Genomic DNA, 22,033 nt, shown 5'->3' with positions numbered 1-22,033 from the left:
CAATAGAAGCCTTTGAAGATCTAGATGGAAATTGTGAAAGGTCCATCTTCTCTAGACTTAAGCCCAAATTCCCTAGCTGTGATACTAGTCATTCTTTGGGGACATCTTCCTTTGTTATTCAGACTGGTAGATCTTCGAGCTCAACCCACAACTGCACATCCACTCACTCCCCAAGATGTGGCTGACATCCACTCTTACTCTACCTATGGCAACTCTCATACGCCCACCCAACTGTTGACTGGCATTCAGGGGCCACCACCACCAGCCACCCCAGCACCATCTCCCAGCAACTGGCCTCTCCCCCCTCAGTCCCCGCCCCTCTTCTGAGCACCCAATGGGTGGAGTCGGGGCTGCGGTGGGAGGGGCCTGAGGCGGGCACATTTAAAGAAAGGCAGAGGGTGAAAGGAGGCAAGAGAGGAGAAGAAAGAGAAACCAGGGGGGCGAGGCGCCGTCCAATGACAAAGCCCAGGGGTGGGCGCCGGCCGCCATCTTGAACCGGGCGGCAGGATATCCACCCGCGTCCTCCGCCCTCGGAGGGGGAGGGGCGGCGGAGGCGAGAAAAGTAGCGAGAGACGCGCCGGGCGGGAGGCGCCAGCAGCGGCCGCCGCTGCCGAGCCAAGCCAGACGCGGGCGGGCACGGCGGCGACAGCGGGACCAGGCGAGCGCGGGCGGCCCCGAGTGGCCTCCGATGCGGCGCAGCGTGAAGAGGCGGCGGCGCCGGCCCCCGGCCGCGGCCGCCCAGGGCGGCGGCTTTAGAACGGGAGGAGGGGCCGGGCTGGAGGCGCGGGAGGAGAAGGTGGTGTACTCGCGGTCGCAACTGTCGCTGGCCGACAGCACCAAGGCGCTGGGCGATGCCTTCAAGCTGTTCATGCCCCGCAGCACGGAGTTCATGAGCTCGGACGCGGAGCTCTGGAGCTTCCTCTGCAGCCTCAAGCACCAGTTCTCCCCGCACATCCTGCGCAGCAAGGACGTCTACGGCTACGCCTCCTGCCGGGCCCTGGTGCCGGACCCCCCGGACCCCCCTACCGCCCGCGGCCTGACGCGCCGGCCGGCCCCGCGCGCGGCCGCCAGGAGGAGGCGCCGCGGAGCCCGGGCGGCCGCCGCGGGCAGGAGGCGGCCCCGGCTGCCCCCGCCGCCGCCGCCGCCGCCTCCGGCCCCCGAGGATTCCTGCCCGGTGAAGCCCGTGGCGCCGGGGCCCTGTTTCGGGGGCCGCACCCTGGAGGAGATCTGGAGGGCGGCCACCCCGACGCTGACCACCTTCCCCACCATCCGCGTCGGCGGCGACGTGTGGGGCGAGCGCAGCCTGGCGGCGGCGCGGCGCAAGGCGCGCCAAGTCCTGCGAGTGGACCTGGAACCCGTGGTGAGGCTCCGCCGCTTCCCGGTGCCCCGGGCTTGAGGCGCCGCCCCGAGGGCGCCTCCTGCCCGCCCCCGGCCCTGGACGGAGCTTCCGCCTGGAGAAATGAACAAGTGTCAGTCGAGTGTTTACAGACCCCGCCAGGACCGTCCCCTAGTGCACTTTACGCGCGAGGAAGTCCCCGGATGCTTTCCCTGCCCCGAGCCCCGGGGAGCGACCCCGCCGTCTGGAACTCCGGGACAGGTGTACCCCGTGCTGCCTCCCCGCATCGCGTCTGCGAAGGAGGAGACCGCTGGACCCGCAGGGGAGGTCCCTTTGCTTCCTAACCCCAGATTGAGACGTTTCCAGGACTACAGGGGCAGATTGGTTTTCTCCCTTTCGGACTCTACCTCACTGGTCTGGAAGTCCTCCGAAGAAGTCATTCTTTTCCAAAGGAATTTGTTTTCGTGCTTGTGTAATAAAGCCAGAATTTGCTTGCTCTTTAACCCCCGCCTCCATTTTTCTTTTTGACTGCCACCCCTCTTTCTGGACGGAAGATCAAACATGTTTTGTGGTGTTGCACTAGTTTGTGCTCAGGGTATTCTGAATCCCACTCGTTTCTGAATTTTTACTGAATTTCAAAGCTTTGACCAAGGATTTTTTTTTTTTTTTTTTGAGAGGATCAAGCTTGATTGTTAGTAGTGCAAGGATTTATATGGCTTTGATTTTTATGGGCTCAGTGATTACAAACAAAGAGATGTAAAGTCCAATTGGTTAAACATTTTAAAGATGTTTCTAAAGTTTAATGTTTTTATTTACTGAGCTCCTAAAGAAAATGGTATAATACACAAAGTTTTGTTTATGAAAAGTTGACTTGTTGAATTTTTTTTAATTGAATAAAATTTGAAGTGCATTGAAACCACATGGCTTGTGATTGGGAAAAAAAAAAACAGTGAAGAACTGGTGTTGGTTGCAGGAATGACTGGAATTCAATTGGAGATGATCTGGCCTCATGAAGTGGTCTAACATAAAAATCGAGGACTAATGAGAGGATAATATGTTTTAAAATTGCAGTTGCATAGAAGAGATGAATGTGTGTCAATGTTGTGAATAAAGTGACAGAATACCCATTAGAAACCTCAACATGATCTAGGAAAGGGTGGAGGCATTTCTTGGTATCAAGTAACTGGTTGAAGTTACTTTGGGCAAAATAGATTTCTTTCTTTGTTTTTGTTGTTGGATAACAAGAAATGTCAAGACTAATATTCATCAAATTTGTAAACATTATGACAATTAGTTGACTTTTTTTGTCCTGAGTTTTTTTTTGATCTTTTTTCCATTCATAATTATGTTTGCAGTCTTTGTTTGATAGCTGAAGGCCACAGAAATCAAACAGGCAAGCCACCCAGAGTACTGACCCTTCTTTTACACTTTTGTAATAGTGTGTATACCATATGGCCTAGTGTGGAATTCTTGATTATCCAAGTGCCTTTGGTCAATGGTGGCAGCAAGACTCAATGGTTATTAGACAGTGGTGCCACAGCCAGCTTTTACTGCAATACCTAAAGGGTCAAGTAGTGTTTTTATACCACAGTTATTTCAAATTCAAGTATTCTGCCATGGAACTAAGCATACAGGGCTGGAACTTGGCATGTGAAACCCCCAATACTAAGGTTTATCTCTGCTTGGCAGCTTATTAGGAAAATAATGAGAGTTGTGATTTTGACTCTTGTGTTCCTAGAATTCAAATGGCATAGCTTTCTGATGATTATTTTAAGTTTAATAGTTCATAGTAGGAATGTTGTGACTTTCACTTCTGTGTTCTTGTTTTGTAAAAAAAAAATTATATCTATACATATATATATATGACTTAATGCCAGTTTCCCAGTAAGCCTCATAGTCTTTTATTCACTACTCAATGATGATGCATTGTTTCAAATACTGTCACATGAGTAAATAAAAAAGTGAATAATTACTTAGAAGATGGAGAGTGTTAAATTATAGTTGTGTGATAGGAAGCTGAGACATATTTTGGGTCATTAGCTTCCATTGCCATTTGTATTTCAGATACATAGCAGTTTCTTTCCAAAAATATATTGTTAACTTTTATAGCTAAGTAGCACCTGAATAAAAGTATTTGTACCATTTCACTATTGTATATAGTTTTATAATGATTAAAAAAGAAAATCCAATGGCCATATTAGAATGTAATTTCAACATATAACTTATCTAGATAGTTTCCCAGAGGATTTTGAAATTAGCTGAGAGAATAACTTCTCAGCACACAACTGAAACATAACCAGTGACACCTTGCATTTATTTTAACTGATAATGGACATTTTTTCCTCTCATGCCTTGTTACTTTAGTGCACTTGAATGTGCATAAATGCTTTTTTGGCTTATTTGGGCTATCTGATTTCAGTTTGGATTTGATTGCCCATCTTGAATTCAATGTGGTTCATGTGGACGATTAAAAAAATCATGCTGTTTCTAGTTTATGAAGTAAGATGTAAGAAATATTTTTGCCAAGTTTTCTTTAGCAAAGCCTATCTTGCAACTTCTAAAATGTGGAAAACATCTGATAGTTGACTAGTATGTTAATAGGAAAGTGAAAGTATTTTATGGGTACCTACGGGCAGAGTGTGAAAAGAAAATTGGCATAGTGGCCTTTATGATGAGGCATCCATTAATTGTCTCTAAAGTGAGTCTGTAGCTTAGCTTGTGTATAGTTTTTTTAAAAAAGAAGTCCCATGATCTTTATTTGTTCTCTTGCCTTCACATATCTCATATGGCACAAGCAGAGGAAGCTAGGAGGAAATTTATCACCTTGCCATACTTCTGATTTTTGACTTTTGAGTGCCTAAATGTGACTGGCACATCAAATAACCTTTTGATTTTTTTTTTTATCCTCCTTCCTATCAACCAGTAACGCATTTTTATGTCACTAAAACCAGTAATGTCATGATTGTGAGGGCAAGCTTCATTGATAGTGCAAAGTGTTGCTGTTGTGGCGTGTATTTATTTTTTGTCTGTTTGAGTACTCTATTGGACAAATGTAACTTAAGCTGGTGGCACATACCTGTTGATTTGCCATGTGCAAATGTTAGTGCTATTTTTCAGAAATCTCTTCAATAAAATATCTTTAAAATAGTTGAATACAAAAAGTCTGAGCAACTTTGAACTCAAAAGGTTTTTTTTTTTTTTTTGGGGTTGTTTTAAGGGTTGCAACAGCACTCCTTAAATTGGTGATTTTTAATGATCATATATACCTAACATTTGCTTTATTGGTGTGTTTAAATATTTTTTGATAAACTGTTATGTCTTAATTGCATTAGAAAGCAATTGTTTGTAGTAGAACTGAAGTGTTTCCCTGGAAAGTTTAATGTGCATATGATTAAGATTTACAATTTGGTTGTACTTTGCTTTTTAACTTATTAACTGTAAATAAATTTTAGAGAATACACAATGTCTAGTTTTTCTAATTAGGTTGAAATTTTTTGAAATGGGATTTTGTGCTTAAAGTAAATCAGAAAACAATTTATAATTTGATAAACTTTGACTTTTATCAACTTAAAACTCCTAGAAATCTCAAGATTTTTGTTTTGTGCTGTCTTGGGAGTCTTATCTTCCATTGATTCATTGGTTATCTTGTGAATCTCTAGTATGGTGCTTCAATTGCAAGCCATTTACCCATTCAGCCAGCAATAGACCCCTTTAAGAATGCGTCATAATTCAGGGTTCTAAATCCTTTGTGGTGGTGATAAAAGATCTAAATCTCCTATTCTTTCATACTGTAAATGAAAGTAAGAGTGGTCTATATGAATAGCAGTAAAGACTTCCACAAATAAGGGTAGCGCCAGAATTTTCATTATAGTCTAGAAGGCAGATATGGAGTATTAGCAAACTCTACAGCAAGGTCAGGATTCATAGTACTGTGTAGGCTGAACTGCCTTCATACCCAAGTTCTTATCAGTAGATGGAGGTAGCAAAATGAATAGCTGTGGTGTCATAGTGCCAGGCCTGGAATTATCATGAGTGGTTTCATGGCTCACAAGTGTTGGGACTCTAGGTAAATAATTATTTGTGCCTTAGCCTCTTCATTAGCAAATGTAGTTAGTAAAATATTGAGTTATTGTAAGTATTGGAAGGGATGATAATTCTAGAGACCTAGGAAGTGCTTAATCAATGCTATTAACTGGAAGTATACATGCTGAGCATAAATATGTATACTGAGAGTGATCCCTTGGGAGTTTAGTTCTCCAGTTTTTTCAGCATACCAACCAAGAACAGATCACGGACTAGGAAAGCTGTGAGACAAATTAAGATAAGGTAATTCATGGGTGAATTAAATTGAAAACAAATTATATTTTTAGCCCTGCCAAAATGGTTTTTTAGCAGCAAAGTTTAGGTAAAATCAATTTATTATAATTTTTGCTCTTAGAATTTTTCTTTTAGAATTTTGATTTTTTTTATCATATCACTGAAAGACGTTTAAAATGTGCCATCATATATTTTAAAATGTCTGAGAATTAAGCCAGGCATGGTGGCATATACCTATAGTCCCAACACTCAGTAGGCTTAGGCTGGAAGATTGCTTGAGTCCATTAGTTCAAGACCAGCCTGGACAACATAGAAAGACCCTATATCAACAAAACAACAACAACAACAACAAAATGAAGTATCTGAACATGTATAAAAGCAATAGAACAAAGCTGCTGATCCAAGAAATTTTAAAACAAAATTTTAGAGTAAGTTCAGTAGGGAGTGTTCAATAACCTTGTTAATATTTCTGCATAGAACCAACATAGAATTTGTTTTTATGAAGTTAGTGTTCAGGTTTTAAAGGAAAAAAAATACAATAACTGTGCTTGAAACAGCAGAGAATTATTATTAAAAGTAAAAATATCCTCATTTTCAAAGCACTGGCACACTCAGTTTTAGATGTTGGATAAAAGCCAGTAATTTAGCTTTGATTCCTCCTAACACAAAGAATAACAGATCATGGTCTAAATTGGTGAGCAAGCCCAAGGTGCAGTATCTGAAGTTGACACAAAATAATTTCTTGGAAAAGCATAATATGGAAGTAGTGAAGGTACAAAAACCTCAAAATTGAGACTGATTGCAGATTTCACAAAAGCAGTGGGTTTTTGCTGTCAGTGCTCTTACATCTTAGTAAATATTCTAAGTCCTTATCTGTAACACAATAAACACACTCAAGGCCCGATTTGAAGGTGATGATCATGACCCCAAACAATATGATTAGCCCTGCACATCTGAATAAATATTCTATTGGACTGACTTAGCTTCTGAAAGTACTCATAGGAAAGTTAGATTCATTCAAGTTGTAAAATTAACTATGAAGTGTATATGTATTTCTCTCAAGATGTTTTTCAACTATTTATTCTTTCAATGTTTAAAGAGTATAGGAAAGAACGGATATAATTTATTATCCTGAGTCTCACAGATTCAAAGAAGTACTGAAGCAAAATATATGTGCAAAAGTACACATATTGTTAGTGTACAGTTTGGTGAATTTTCATAAATTTAATAGACTTGTGGAACCTGTACTCAGATTAGCACAAACATTACTAATACCCCAGAAGTACCTCCTAATGCCTCTGTCAGTCACTCTTGCTTCCTCCCTGCAACTCAATAATCATTATTCTGACTTCGTACAGCATAAATAACTTTTGACTATTTTTTGGCTTTATATAAATGGGATTATGTGTCATGTGCTTAGTTTCTTTCATTTAAAATTATGCTTGTGAGTTCCATCTGTATTGTTGCATGTAATTATAGATCAGTTATTGGCATGTAGAATTCTGTTGTGTGAATATTCCAAAATAAATGCATTAAACTCTCAATGGGCATTTGAGTAAATTCCAATTTGGGGGAATTGTGAATAAAGCTTCAGTGAATATTCTAGGACATGTCTTTTACATGTTCAAGTATCCACTCCCCTACTCTCTTCTCTCTTTCAGCATATATTATAGGAATGAATTTGTCAGATCACAGGATCATAGTAAGTGATCAGCTTTGTGAGATACATTTTCCAAAGTGATTGTAACAATTTATGTGAACTGTCTTAAAATTTGTCTTCTTTAAAAGTTTGCTTTTCAGCTGTTATTCTTTTTATGCTTCCTTTATTCTTCAAAGCTAAAGAAATTTTATTCCTTCTGGTTTTATCATGAAACGAAAGACATTCTCTCCACCCCACATTCTTTTCTCATCATTTTAAAACTGAAACTTTTAAAGAAATCTTTTATGTATTAGTAAAAGTAAAATCTCTTACTTTCTTTTCCATCCTCTGTGCAAAACCAACTCGGAGACTGGGAATCATGTTGACTTTTGTTAACCCAAGCCCCATGAATTTAAATGGCCATAAAACCATATATTTGAGGAAAGGGGCTTCACAGTGTTTCTTTTCTACTCTGTGGGCATAACTGCACTGAAATGATCTCTAACATAGTAAAGACCTTGCCTACAGAAAGAACTTGTTGATTATTCTAGAAAGCAAGGCATTGAAAGGATTGGGAGTTGGTGGCAGGAGAGGGAAAATTGGTAAAAGTACAGTGCATGAAGTCAACTGAGAAGAGGAAAGGTTATGTCTTGGGATGGCTCAGTGGGGCTCAATTCTTGTGGAATTAATGAAGAAATGTGCCCATGAGGGTCCACATGAGGGATACACCAGAACTTGAGAAGTGAATTGTTCTTTTTTCTTAAGTGAAGGAATTTGGAGGATATTTAATTCACCTATGCATGTTCACAATACTTCACACCAAGCTCACCTCTTTGGGTATCTCTTCCCTCCTGGATTGTGAACTGCTCACTGGCAGGACTTATCTGTCTTATCTTAGCATCACTACAACATTGTATATACACAGCAGCTCAGTGATACTGAGGGAGAGAATTGTGTTCGTGGAGTTCACACAAACTGGGAACACTTGTCTTCCAAATTTTATAGAAGTAGCTGTGTTGCTTTGTAGTCAAAGAAATTTGTAATAGAGATATGTTTTTTTACTAAAACTTATTAAATAAACTTTTGATGAATTCATGGCATTTTGCAATCCAATTAAGTGGCTGAAGAATTTGATGTCTCTTGTGATTGTATGTTGCAATACCACTTGACAATCATTACATCTGAGACCCTCAGCAAGAGGCATTGTAGTACAGTGGTTAAGAAGCTGGCCCTGGAGCCAGGCTGCCCGATTAAAATCCTTCCTTTCTCTCTGATTAGCAGCAGACCTTTCAACAAACTACTTACCCGCTCTGTTCCTCAGTTTACTCAGCTGTAAAAACAGGCACAATATAGCACCTACCTCATAGAGCCCTTATGAGAATTTAATGAGGTAACACATATACAACACTTAGAATAGTGCCTGGAACCTGGTTAGCCTCAGTCAATAAATATTAACTTTTATTAGTAGTAATGTAAAAAAAAAAACTTTATAAAGTCTCAGTTTGTTTACTTGAAATTTTTATATTGGCAGGTGTTGAAAGCAAAGACCAACAGCTGTAGTCCATAAAATGTCAATTAGGCAAACTGATGCAGGAGGATGAGGTCAGATTCACTAGAAGTAGCATGTGCAAAAGGATGCTGTGGGTCTTGTGAGGAGCGCCCAGTTGCCCAAGACCCAGTACAAACTGACAGCCAGAAGACCAGAAAGACCAAGTAATCCCATTCAAATCCAGCCATGTGTCTGTGTTGTTGGCATGGTACTGGCATAGCTACCTTCCAAATCCCATCATGCTCTGGGTACTCTATGTGCCTGTTTTTCTTTGAAGAAAACTCAACAATCCTATGAGCTATGTATTATAATTTGTACTTAATAAGTGCATAAACTAAAGCTTAGAGAGGTTAAGAAATGTACCAAATAACATAAGTCTAAGTAGCAGTAGCTTGGATTTGAAGTCTCCTCTGTCTTATCCCACATTCTCTACTAATCTTTTCAGAGGAAGTAAAATAAATTATCAACCCCTTGAGAAACCTACTTTAAGGACTATCAAATCCCAAGGTGGTAAATAAAGATTATTTTAAGAACCCTGCTTTGTTCACCTTTTGTAGTTCTCATGATGTACAGCATAGGTGTTTATTCCGTGTCTGGAAAATGAATAAGTATGAGTGAATGAGCAAAAGCAGGAACTCCTTTGCTCTTGTAATTAGATCATTTAATTTGATGGTGGATGTCAGGGCACTCTGGCTTATGGTCCAAAGACATTTCATATGTCTTCTCTTCTAATTGCCACAAATAGGTGTAAGCAGTTATTTAATATAACATTTTTCTCAAATTATTTGCAAGACAATAACAAGCAGACTTCATAAACCAAAACTGGAGGGGTCTTATGTAGTTTTCAGCCCTCATGCACTCTGGTTGCCAGCATATAACTTCTATATTGGAAGCTCCCACTCAAGATACCTCTTCCAATTTATGGTGGTATCCACTGTGTGGACAACTTCAAGACAAAGTTAACAAGATCCTCAAGATATTATAATTTCCTTTTTCCATCCTAAACATCTTTATAAAGTTCTCTTGTTTTATTTAGATATGCTACAGAACTGATAAACAAAAAAACAAAAACCAGAATAGTGGACACAGACTTAAATATATGCTGAAATAAGGTCAAGGTATGAAAGGAGTAAATGTGGTGAGACAGGTATGTGTGTGAGGAGCTCCAGGAATTGACATCCCAGCCCAGGTCAGGAATTGGCCCTTGAATTCCTTTGTGCCATAACTAAGTTCTTGTCTCTTGCCCATGGTATCCACTGATACGTGCTTCATAGTTGTAGGGTGGAGCAGGTGACCCTGGCTGGGAGAAAACACCACCAATAAAATTTGCTCATTCTACTGCCCTGTGATGTTTACCTGTTGGCTGAATTTGCAAAAAGCACCTATTTTCCTTAAAATGCTACCTAACAGGTACATTTACCTCAATCACACTTTACTTACTTTCTTTTTCTCAGTTCATGGATTGATTCAGTACTTCACAAAATTTGAGGCCTCCTGCTTTAACATTCATATGTTAACGCCCTAACCATCAAGGTGATGGTGTTTGGAAATGAGGAATTTGGAGGTTCAGATGAGATTATGAGGATGGGACTCTCATCATGAGATAAGTGCCCTCATGAGTCTGCTTGCTCTCACTCTCCAAGGTGTGAGGAGTGAGAAGTGGGCCATCTGCAAGCCAGGAAGAGAGCCTTTTCTGGGGCCCGACAATGCCAGCATTCTGCTCTTGGACTCCAACCTCCAAAACTGAGAATTAATTAATTAATTTGTTTGTTTGTTTATTTATTTATTACCGTATTGGGAATTAAACCCAGGGGCACTCTACCACTAAGCTACACCCCCATCCCTTTTTATTTTTTATTTTGAGATAGGGGTGTCTCCCTAAGTTGCTTAGGGCCTCCCTCTATTGCTGATTGTTTGCTTCAAACTTGCATTTCTTCTGCCTCCTGAGTCGCTGGGATTATAGGCAGGTGCTGCCACACCTGGCTTAATTTTTGTTGTTTAAACCACACAGCCTATGATGTTTTGTTACAGCAGCCTAAAACTAGGTCTCTAGAATGGGTTTTAGGAGGTAAGTGTTCCTGTCCCCATAGCTTTTACAGACTGGTAAGTTATTCTTCTTTATGTCCTATACTTGGCAGCTACTACACCAGATGGGTCACTCTGTGTCCTTCGTTTGCCTTTTCATTGGCATTTGGTGGATATCTGCCTCCTTTTCTCTATGTATAGTCTGTGGGATAGGGATGGTTAGAGTGAAAGGACTATTATCGTGGTTAATCAGACATATTTTCTTTTTTGATATCTAATTTATTCTTGGGATGGATATTTAAAACAAATCATCAAAATTGTATGTCTAAGTATTTGACAAACACTTTGGTGAAGAGTTTGGTTAAGGAACAAATAAGTTGGGTAAATACCTAAAACCATGGGACAATGCAGGTTGGTCTATAGGGCCTGAGTGTAGAGCCTGATGGTTGGCTGACAGCCCCATTGCATGTCCTCAAGATCAAGGCAGGAAGGACTGCTTCCAGGGTATACCTGCCACAGCCACCATACCCGAAGTGTCTCCATCACTCCTTGACTCCTTGTGCTTGAAGGCTCTTCATTCCACTTTAAAGTGTAACCTTCCTAGATCTTCAAAAGTGTGGCTCAGAACATCTCTAAAAACAGCTGATATAAGCCACACCTTCCTCTTCACTGTTAATGGTCCAGAGAACCACAGGACTTTGCCCAGGATTGCTTAGCTAAGGTGTAGATGGAAAGAACCCACATTATTCAAATCTCCAACCAGTCATTTATTTATTTTTGCTGATCCATTGCTTGGGAAGGATTAGATTTTTAAGAAATTTGTTGTGACAATCAAACATGAGGTAGGTTTCTCAGGTAGTCAGAGCTGATGGGAGAGGTAAGAGGTCAGGAGACTGGAGTGAGAGAGGACACTAGACACGAGGAGATAAGAGTAGGTTGACACTCTGCCTCCTTCAAATTTGCTTTGGGCTGATTTTATTAAAAATATCTGGGCAGCCTGGTCCTGAATGCATGGTAGGACATGACAGCCCTGGAAGGAAGGGCTTGGCTTCATACAAAATCCAACAGTTGACTGATGGAGATTTGTCTATCAGCAGTAGGATTACTGACACTGTTGGTAGGTCCCCTGGTGCTATGCCTGCCAATAGTTTATGGGAAATGAGGGTTTGTGTGTGTATACATGTGAGTGAGAGAGAGAGGGAGGGAAAGAGATGAGGAGAGAAGGAAGGAGTATTACTGTGGAGGGATGAGATGTTGATTGCTTATTCAAAAGGCAGCATTTTCCCTAAAAAATAAACCCTAAATAAAAACAATGATAATGAATAGAATTAAGTGTACAAATTGACATGCTATTGTGTGTGGTAGTAAAAAATCTTCAGTGTTTCTTTGATTTTGAAATTTGGCTTTGCCCTTCCTGAATCCTGGAAGATGGAATGGAATATTAAGGATGGTTTGGAAAAGCACTTTCATTTGTATGATTCTAATTCATTTCACAGATTGAGCATTCTGGCAGGAGAAATCTGACATGTACAGTCAAATGTGTTACCCCGGCCAAGGCAGAGCAGAGAGTGAGGCATAATGGGGTGAGCTGGAGAGTGTAAGGAACCCAATTTCACCATCCACAAAATTACCAACTAGCTGTGAGGTCTGGGGAATCATGGTCCTTCTGTGCTGAAGTTGTGTGATATGGGTTAAAGTTCTATATGGATCTGTACAGTCAAAAGTCTTGTCTACATGAATAATTCAGGAAAGATGGCATCAGATGGAAGGAGCTATTCAGATAGACAAGTGTTCATCTTTCTAGTCAATGATGAAAAGTGAAGATCAGAACCCCAGATCACATAAATCACATGATTTATTTATTTTCCATGAGTACTTTTAAAATGGAATTTAACTTTGTAAAGATTTTCTAGTATAGTCATTTTCTAGTTAAAATGTTAGATAAGCAACACGTTTATCTCAGTTATAGCAGAGCTAATGTGTGAATAGGGTCATTATCAGATAATTAATGAATAAATTTTTCTGTTTCTATTGTAAAGAAGAATCCTCTATTACTAGAAACTCTACCTTTTCTATAGATTCCAGTACATGAAAGAATATTGTGAGTCTAGGATTCTGTTGTGAGATACAGCATTTGCAACATTGAAAGATTCTTATGAAAATTTCAAATCTAATATCTTTTACTCATTGTGAACACTGATAGTTAAAATATGGGGGGACTTTTTGTTGAAATAAATGATTGCTCCTGAAAATAGAAGTATAAATAGGTTCCTGAAGAATTATTTCTTAAATTGTTCTTCATTATGCAAAGTAATATGCTATAAATGGAAAAACTCATCTCTCTTCTAGAGGAAAAATATTCAAAAATTTTGATTAGGGAGGCCCCTGGAAATTTCACAGAGGACTCTTCTTTCTGTAGATTTATTCATTTTCCCACTAACTCAGGCCTTTTTCTACTGTTTTAATTTGCTGTCCTAGTTCTAAGAGTTATGTTATGTTTATCTCAAATACTTGGAATAAATCTCTTCTTGTATTATTGCTTCATGTTAAAAAAGATAATATTTAAATTTTCTATCATAAGACCCACTCTTTTGATGATAGGTATGTAAGTTGTTTTGGGGAAGCAAGTTGGCAATAAATATTCAGACTTTAAACTGCTGCTCATGTACTACTGTCTCAGTAATTTCACATTTAGGTTTTTTTTTTTTTTTTTTTTTTAACTGGAGATTGAACCCAGGGGCACACTACCTCTGAACTACATCCTTAGCCCTTTTCATTCTGGGACAGGGTCTTGCTAAGTTGCTGAAGCTGGCCTCAAACTTGCAATCCTCCTGCCTGAGCCTCCCCAGTTGCTGGGTTTACAGGCATGTGCCACCACACCTGGATTTCACATCTAGAATCTTGTTCTAGTATGATAAAGAAATGAAAGGAAAAATTACTATACAAAGATGTTTATGTAAGAATATATGTAAAAACTGGACATAAACAATACTAATAGAATAGTTAAATGAATTACAATATGCCCACCCAGTAAAATGTGCCATCATTAAAGTCATGTTTTCCTGGCACATTTAGAACTCTGTTGTTAGAGGGAGGGAGGGAGAGAGAGAGAGAGAGAGAGAGAGAGAGAGAGAGAGAGAGAGAGAGAGAGAGTGTAACATAGTACAGAAGATATGAACCCAGTTTAATTTTTTAAAATTCTAGTTTAGATATACATTTGGATTCGTTTTTAACAAATGTGTGCATCATGTGACCATTACTACCATCAGCATGGAAACTCCATCACCCCAGAAAACTTCTTTGTGTCCTTTCTGTAGTCAGTATCTTTTCTCTACTCCCTGTTCCAGGCTGTTATAATAAAACGTCTTAGATTAGGTAACTTATAAACAACAGAAATTTATTTCTCTTAGTTCTGGAGGCTGGAAAATCCAAGATCAAGGTGCCAGCAGTTTTGGTGTCTGGTGAGAGCCAGTTCCTCAGACTACGTCCTTATATGGTGGAAGTGACGAGCTAGCTCGCTGGAGTGTCTTTTATAAAGGGGCTAATCATACTCATTAAAGTGGAGCCATCATGACCTGATCACCTTCCTAAGATCCCATCCTCTAATAATATCACTTTAGATATTAGATTTCAACATAAAGTAGGGGGAGTCGGTGGTCACGAACATTCAGACCATAATGATGGCAAAATGTAGTTCTGCATTGACCAGGATGTCAATCCTGGATGCCCTTTGCATCTGCATTTGTATACTTTTGAAGTTCGTTGATGTTGTTTGTATCAATACCCCAATCCTTTTATTGCTGAGTGGCATTGCATTGTATGGGTGTGTCACAATCTATTCATTCAGTTGATAGACATAGGGGTTGTTTATAGTTTCTGATGATCATGAGTATTTGTATACAGGACTTAATGTTTTTATTTCTTTTGAGTAAACACTTAACAACTGGAATTACTAGGTCATATAGCAAGTGTATGCTTAAAAAAACAGTTAAAATCTTTTTCAAAGTGTCTGTTCTATTTTGCATTCCTATCAGCAACACATGAGAATTCCAGGTGCTTTGTACTTATCTCAGCTAGCAATATTGTCTGTTTTTAAGTTCTGGCCTTTCTAACATTGCTGTGAAGTCATATTCATTTCCCTAATATCTAATATGAAGCATCTTTCCCTGTGCAACTTAGCTTCCTTATATCTTTTCTATTGAAACATCTATTAAAATCTTTTAAAATTGAAGTTGTTTTCTTATTATTGATTTTTGAGAGTTCTTTATGTATGCATCATATAATTCCTTTGTCAGGAATGTGATCTGCAAATATATGTTCCCTGAGTTATAACTTGTCTTCCTATTTTCATAGTAGTGTCTTTCAAAGAGCAAGTTTTAAAATTTACCAATTTATCGACTTTTATTTAAACGTTGGTACTTTTTAGAATAGTTTTAGATTTATATAAAACTTGCAAAAATAGCATAGAGGGTTCTCATATACTTCACACCCAGCTTTCCCTATTGTTAAGATGAGTATGGTATATTTGCCACAGTCAATAAATATGGTTTATGCTTTTAGTGAACTAAGAGGTCTTTGGCTATCCCAAAGTCAAAATGATAGTCTATGATCTTATATAGAAATTTTGCTCTTTTTGCTTTTAGGTATAGGTCTATGATACGTTTTAATCTATTTTTTGTATTATCTGAGATAATGTTGAAGTTTTTGTTGTTTTATCTTTCTGTGTGGAAATTCAGTTGTTCTAGCACCATTTACTGAATAAAAGAAATACTGGAGAAGATCCTTCAATGTTGGTTTTACTTTTCTTTTTTCTTTTCTTTTTTTTTGTCTTCTGTACTTCCATGTCATTACAATTAGCATGAGGAGGCACAAGTTTTGAATGAGCAGATACAACATAGTGAAGAATGTTAGGGGAAATAAATGCAGTAGAAGTAAAAACCAAGAAAGGCTGGCTGAAAGAAGAGCCAGCAGGTCAATAACTCCGTCACTCTTTGGCAATTTCTGAACTATACTGTGATATCTGGGAGGCATGACTCTGTTGCAATTTTTCTTTTTCTATGTCGTCTGGTCCAGTAGTTGAGAATCTTGTATTCTTCCACATCCTCCTGTTACTTAAGAGATACAGAAGAGAAGGCCATTCTTTATGCGGTGAGGAAAATGATTGAAGAGAAACATGTGCTGGTCCCCAAACTTCTCATCTATGATTTGGGCTCCTTGTGTGAAATTAGAGCTCTGACTTGCTATCATAACATTATTATTTCTGATGGTTGTAAATGAATTGCTAAGATCAGAGGATAACATATGAATACATTAACCCAATTATTTATTTTTCAAATAAAAAAAATTCAGGTTATTTTAACGCAGGGATCAGAGTTCTGAAAACAAAATTTGAATTCAGGGAGAAAGAGAGAGAGAGAGAGAGAGAGGGCTGTAATTAAGAAATTTCTGAACACAGGTCAAGACCTTCCTGTAAAAATGGTTAGCAGAGATGGCAGAAAGTTCTCCAACACTTGATTTTGCATACATGAGTGCTCTATAGTTGGATCTTGAATGTGCCCCTATGTGAATGCTTGGTTAACAGCCTGTGTCACTGTTAGGAGTTGATGAAACCCTTAAGAGGTGGGGCCTAGTGGGAGGAAGTTAGGTTGTTAGGGCATCAGGAAGGGATATTGGGACCCTGGACCCATTACTTCTCTCTTTGCTTCCTAGCTGCCTTTAAGCGAATAGGCTTCTTCTGTCACACGCTTCCACTATTAAGTATTGCCTTTAGTTCTTCAAGCCCCAAAGCAATGGAGCCTACCAACTACTGACTGAAATCTCTGAAACCATGAGCTACAATAAGCTTTTCCTCCTTATAAATTGTTTATATGAGATATTTTGACAAAGTTATGGAAAACTGACTAACACAATGGAGCATAGCACAGTTAAAGTCATGGACTTAAGGATTTACAGGCCATCTCCACAAGATGAACTGTGTGATGTTGGTAGATTACAAAGTCTTGTTAAGCTTCAATTCCTTCTTCTGAAACTGGTGATGATTCTGCCAAATAATAAACCTGGCATGGAGTCAGAACTTGTTGTGGTTTAGGTATGAGGTGTCCCCCAAAAGCTCAAGAGTGAGTCAGTGCAAGAAAGTTTAGAGGTGAAGTGACTAAGTTGGAAGAGCCTTAACCTAATCAGTGCCTTAATCTAATCAGCATGTTGCTCTACTGATAGGGATTAGCTAGGTGGTAATTAGGCAGGTAGAGTGTGGCTGAGGAGGTAGGTAGTCCCTGGAGGCACACTTTTAAGCTATATATTCTGTCCCTGGTGAGTCAAGCTTATTCTCTTCTCTGCTTCCTGGTGGCCATGTCCTGAGCTACTTTCCTTCACCACACTCTTCCACCATGATGTTCTGCTTCACTTGGTACTAGAGCAATGAAGCTAGTTGTCTATGAACTGAGACTTCTGAAACTATGAGTCCCAAATAAACTTTTCTTCCACTGAAATTGTTCTTTTAAGTATTTTGGTCACAGCAGTAGAAAAGCTGACTGAAATAGAACTTCATAACCATTAGCTCTTCCCATTGCTCCCTAATATTCCCCAGCATTAGTGCAGGGACCTGGAGGCCTGTTCTCCATCCTGAATTTTCAGGCTAATTGTTCACTCTGCAGCAAAGGCCTCCTGTTTCACTGAGCCCCTAAGCCACCCCATCTGTTCAGCCATCTTTCTCCCTATGTGATTTTCCTCCCCCTTTTTAATACCCTTAATTGGTTTTGGTGATAGAATGATCAGCACCACCTGAGCATCAGCTATTACAAATAAATGCAGCTCCTCCAAGTAGCTATGGCATGCTAATGACTTCCAAATAAAAATAGTGTTCTGCTGCAGCACTGATTATCTGCTACATTATACCAGTGCATATTTTACAATTGTTTTTGTTTTGTACTGAAATCGCTTGCCTCATGGCCAGCTAGTCAATTCAGGAGCACCTGCAATAACATTCAAATAAAATGTCTTTGTTTTGTTTTTCTTTCAATTTTTAACTGCAATGCATTTTTTTTAGCATCCCATTGGGAAGTTCTATTTCTTCTATTTTCTGGCTCATGTTTCCTAAATAGCCAATTAATTTTTTAATAGATGCTATCTCTGGGATGTTGTTGCTCTTTGCCAGGCATTAGTATTATCACGCCAAGCCTGGCATGATAATTCCTTCACTGTCTCTCCAGGTCCATGTGACAAAGGCAATGGGCCAAAGGAGCTACTGCACTGAAATTCAATTCAACTAGGATTAATTTAGCACCTTCTAGACAGCAGTAGGTATAGGGATTAGGTCAGGAGACATGGAAATGAAGCAGAATGAGTAAAGTGGGCTGGGTATAAGAAAAAAAAAAAAAAACACTCCATTTTCAGTACTATAATAAAGCTTGCTTTATTTTTGTTAAACTATGGTATAAGTGTATAACATAATACAAACACATATCCTTTGGATGCTTTTGTTAATTTTCACATTGAGTCTCAGTGTTGGGCTCTCATAGGGAGTGATATATATGCCCAGTCTCAAGGGGCAAAGCTATTTAGGTATTATTTTGTTTTTATCTATAACTTTTTTGCAATTGTTATAATTTTATAATTAATAAAAAAGACAGATTGGAAAATTGTAATTAGAGGGAAATCTAATCAGAAATCCACTGCAATACTCCAGAAGAGGTGACAATGACAGGGATTAGAATGAGGGGCAGGACCTGTAGAGATAAGGACAGATTTGAGATTTTTTTTTAAAATGCTTATTTGTTGTTTATTTTACTACAAAATTAACTCTTTGGTGGATAGTGCTATGAGTTTCAATAGGTGTACAGAGCCATGAAAGCATTGCCCTAACCCAAATATAGGGCAGTTCTATCACCCCTCCCTAAGCCCCTTAAGCTGCCAACTTTGTAGGCAACCCCAGCAGCCGCTGATTTCCCATGTACGGTTTTACACCTTCTGTGATATCATAGAACTTTGTTGTCATTTCACACAATGAAAGTTTTAATTTTAGTAAATTCCTGTCTATTGTTTTTCTTTTCTTTTAAATAAATCCAATTTACAAAGCTTAAAAACTTCAGACAGGAAATTTGTACTCTATGTCACATGACTTTCTAATTTTATACTCATATCAGATTGTTTTTAGGTTTTTGGCTTATAGTTGCACAAATGGTGCCCTGCACATATGATTTATACAGAGAGCAACCCCTAGAGTCGTAAAGGATACAGTTTGTACAACATACATTATCTCTCTGGTTTACTGGACAGATTGCTGTCATCACCATGGTTCTGATTTACGTCCTTTGTTATGTGGGATTTTATTTGTTATGTGGGATTTACAACGAAGATCTGTTTAGGAAGCTCCTGGATGTGAATGATTTAAAGTTAACTTGTTCCCACTGATGCTTGGGCTGGCTGATGGTCCATCCTTGAGGCTCCAGTGCCGTCATGACTTCAGGCTGCTGACATTGGCCGGCTCCATCAACTCGCATTTGTGAAAATTGGAAATTCTCCACACTCAGCCAATTTTAGCTCTCTAGACAGCCATGGTTTTGAAGTTTTTATCTAAACAAATGACTAAAAACTGAAGATTTGTGGCATTATCCCTTATATATGTATCTCTGTATTTAATCCTGATGAAACAAACAAACAAAAAAAATCAACAGAATATAAAGATGCAAATCCCATATACAATGAGGCATGGAGAGGCAAAAGAAACAAGTGTCCTATTCATGAGTTGTTTTTATAAAAAACCAGACTGTGTTCTTATGTAGTGATGACATAGAATCTGATTGTATCTTGGAAATGAGTGTAAGGTACTTGGGGAATTATTAAGAGGATAACTTGAAATGTATAGTCTTTGAAAGTTGAAGGTTTGGGAGGAATGAGTGTGTCCTATCACAGGTAGGTAAAAAGATTGCCCATGCATGCATCCATGCTTACAGAGCCCAAATAATTGTCTGAGGGGAGAGGGAAGGGAATGATTATTTTTATTTCTTATAATGTCTTTATTTGGTTTTGTTATCAGGGTCATTCTAGTCTCAGAATGAGTTGTAAGTGTTCTGCTTTTGTTTTCAGAAGCATGTTGTAGAGAATGGCATCATTTTTTACTTAAATGTTTGGAAAATTCCACCAGGGAAACCATTTGAGTCTGGTATTTTTTTTTAAAGATTGTTAATTCTTATTAACTAAATTTAATAAATATAGGCTTATCTAGATTATTGTCTTCCCTTGTGTGAATTTTAGTAGTCCCTGTCTTTTAAAGAAGTGATCCATTTCACATAAGTGATTGGATTTGTGGGCACCGAGTGGCATTCTTTTATGATTGGATTTGTGGGCAGCAAGTGGCATTCTTTTATTGTCCTTTTAAAGTTCATGGGATCAGTAGTGGTTGTGTGGTTGTCCCTTTTTCATTTCTGATAGTTGCAATTTGTACCTTTTATTTCTTCATTAACCTGGCTAAAAGCCTATCGATTTCATGGATCTTTTCAAAGAACCATCTTTTGGTTTTATTGATTTTTCTTTATTGAATTTCCTACTTTCAATATCATTGATTTTTGCTCTAGTTTTTATCATTTCTCTTCTTCTACAAGTTTCTCTTCATTTACACTCCTTTCTCTAGTCCTAAAATGCAAGTTTAAGCTACTAACCCTTCTCCTTTTCTATTATCTATGCATTCAGTGCTATAAGTTTCACTCTAAGAAATGCTTTTACTGCAACCAATACAATTTAATAGGTTATATTTTCATTTCTATTTAGTTCAAAGTTTCAATTTTTTTGGGACTTCTTCCTTGACCTGTGTGCCACTTAGAATTGTGTTGCTTAATCTGCAAGTATTTTGGAATTTTTCCAATTTTTTCTATTGTTGATTTCTAGTTTAATCCCATTGTGGTCTGAAAGCATACTTTGTATGATTTTTTCCTTTTAAATTTGTTAATATATGTTCTATAGCCCAGAATGTGGTCTGTGTTGATGAATATTCTATAAGTTTATGAGGAAATGTTTAATCTACTGTTATTGAAATATTCTATAAAATCAATTAGATTCAGTTGATTCTTGGTGCTGTTTACTTTAATTAATCCTTACAGATTTTCCACTTTTTGGATTTGTCAAATTCTCATAGAAGGATGTTGAAGTTTCCAACTATCATAGCAAATTTTCCCTTGATGCTCTGTTGTTGGATATGTTATATGTTAGGAATTGTTACGTTTTCTTGGAAAGTTGACCTCTGTATCATTTTTTTAAATTATTTTTTTATTTTTACAGACTGCATTTTGATTCATTGTACACAAATGGAGTACATCGTTTTGTTTCTATTGATGTGCATGATGTAGATTCATACCAATTGTGTAATCATATATGTACATAGAGTAATGATGTCTGTCTCATTCCACCATTTTTCATACCCCTGTTCCCTCTCATTTCCCTCTACGTATCTAAAGTTCCCCCATTCTTCTCTCACTCCTCACCCCACCCCAACCCCATTATATATCATCATCCACTTATCAGGGAAAACATTCGGTCTTTGGTTGTTTGGTATTGGTTTATTTCACTTAGTATGATATTATCCAATTCCATCAATTTATCTGCAAATGCCATAATATTACTCTTCTTTATTTCAGTGCCCCTTTATCCCTCATAATTTTTCTTGTTCTTAAGCTGGATTTGTCAGAAATTAATATAACTAGTACAGCTTTCTTTTGAATAGTGTTAGCATGGTCAATCTTTCTTCAGCTCTTTACTTTAAATCTATCTGTATCTTTATATTTAAAGTGGGTTTCTTAGAGACAACGTATAGTTGGGTCTGGTTTTCTTATCCTTTTTGACCATTTCAACTTTTACTTGATGTATTTAGACCCATCACATTTGAAATGACTATTTATATAATTAGATTAATATCTACTGTTTATAACTGTTTTCACTATGCCTTCTTTTCTCTGCCTTCTCTGGTTTTAATTTAATGTTTATATTGTTTCATTTTTCTCTCTCTTCTTAGCATATTAATTATAATTCTTTAAAAATTTTTTTTTGTGATTTTCCTAGAGTTTGCAACATGCATTTACAGCTAACCCAAGTCTACTTTTGAATAATAATCTGTAGGACTAGGGATGTTGCTCAGTGGCAGAGCACTTGCCAAGCATGAGCTCAGTCCTGGGTTCAA

General features: G+C 38.4%; 1 protein-coding gene across 1 annotated transcript; it reads left to right on the top strand.

Moving 5' to 3' along the window:
• Positions 1-541: 541 nt before the first annotated feature.
• Positions 542-7,197, top strand: CCDC71L (coiled-coil domain containing 71 like). The gene has a single exon (XM_079149859.1). It carries the CDS (start codon positions 689-691, stop codon positions 1,394-1,396), a length of 708 nt encoding a protein of 235 aa, XP_079005985.1. The 5' UTR covers positions 542-688; the 3' UTR covers positions 1,397-7,197.
• The last annotated feature ends 14,836 nt before the right edge of the window (positions 7,198-22,033 follow it).

This window comes from Sciurus vulgaris (genome assembly GCF_902686455.1).
Source record: "Sciurus vulgaris genome assembly, chromosome: 8".
Taxonomy (NCBI): Eukaryota; Metazoa; Chordata; class Mammalia; order Rodentia; family Sciuridae; genus Sciurus; species Sciurus vulgaris.
Note: the sequence above shows the minus strand (reverse complement) of the source record. Positions and strands in the feature narration are given on the sequence as shown.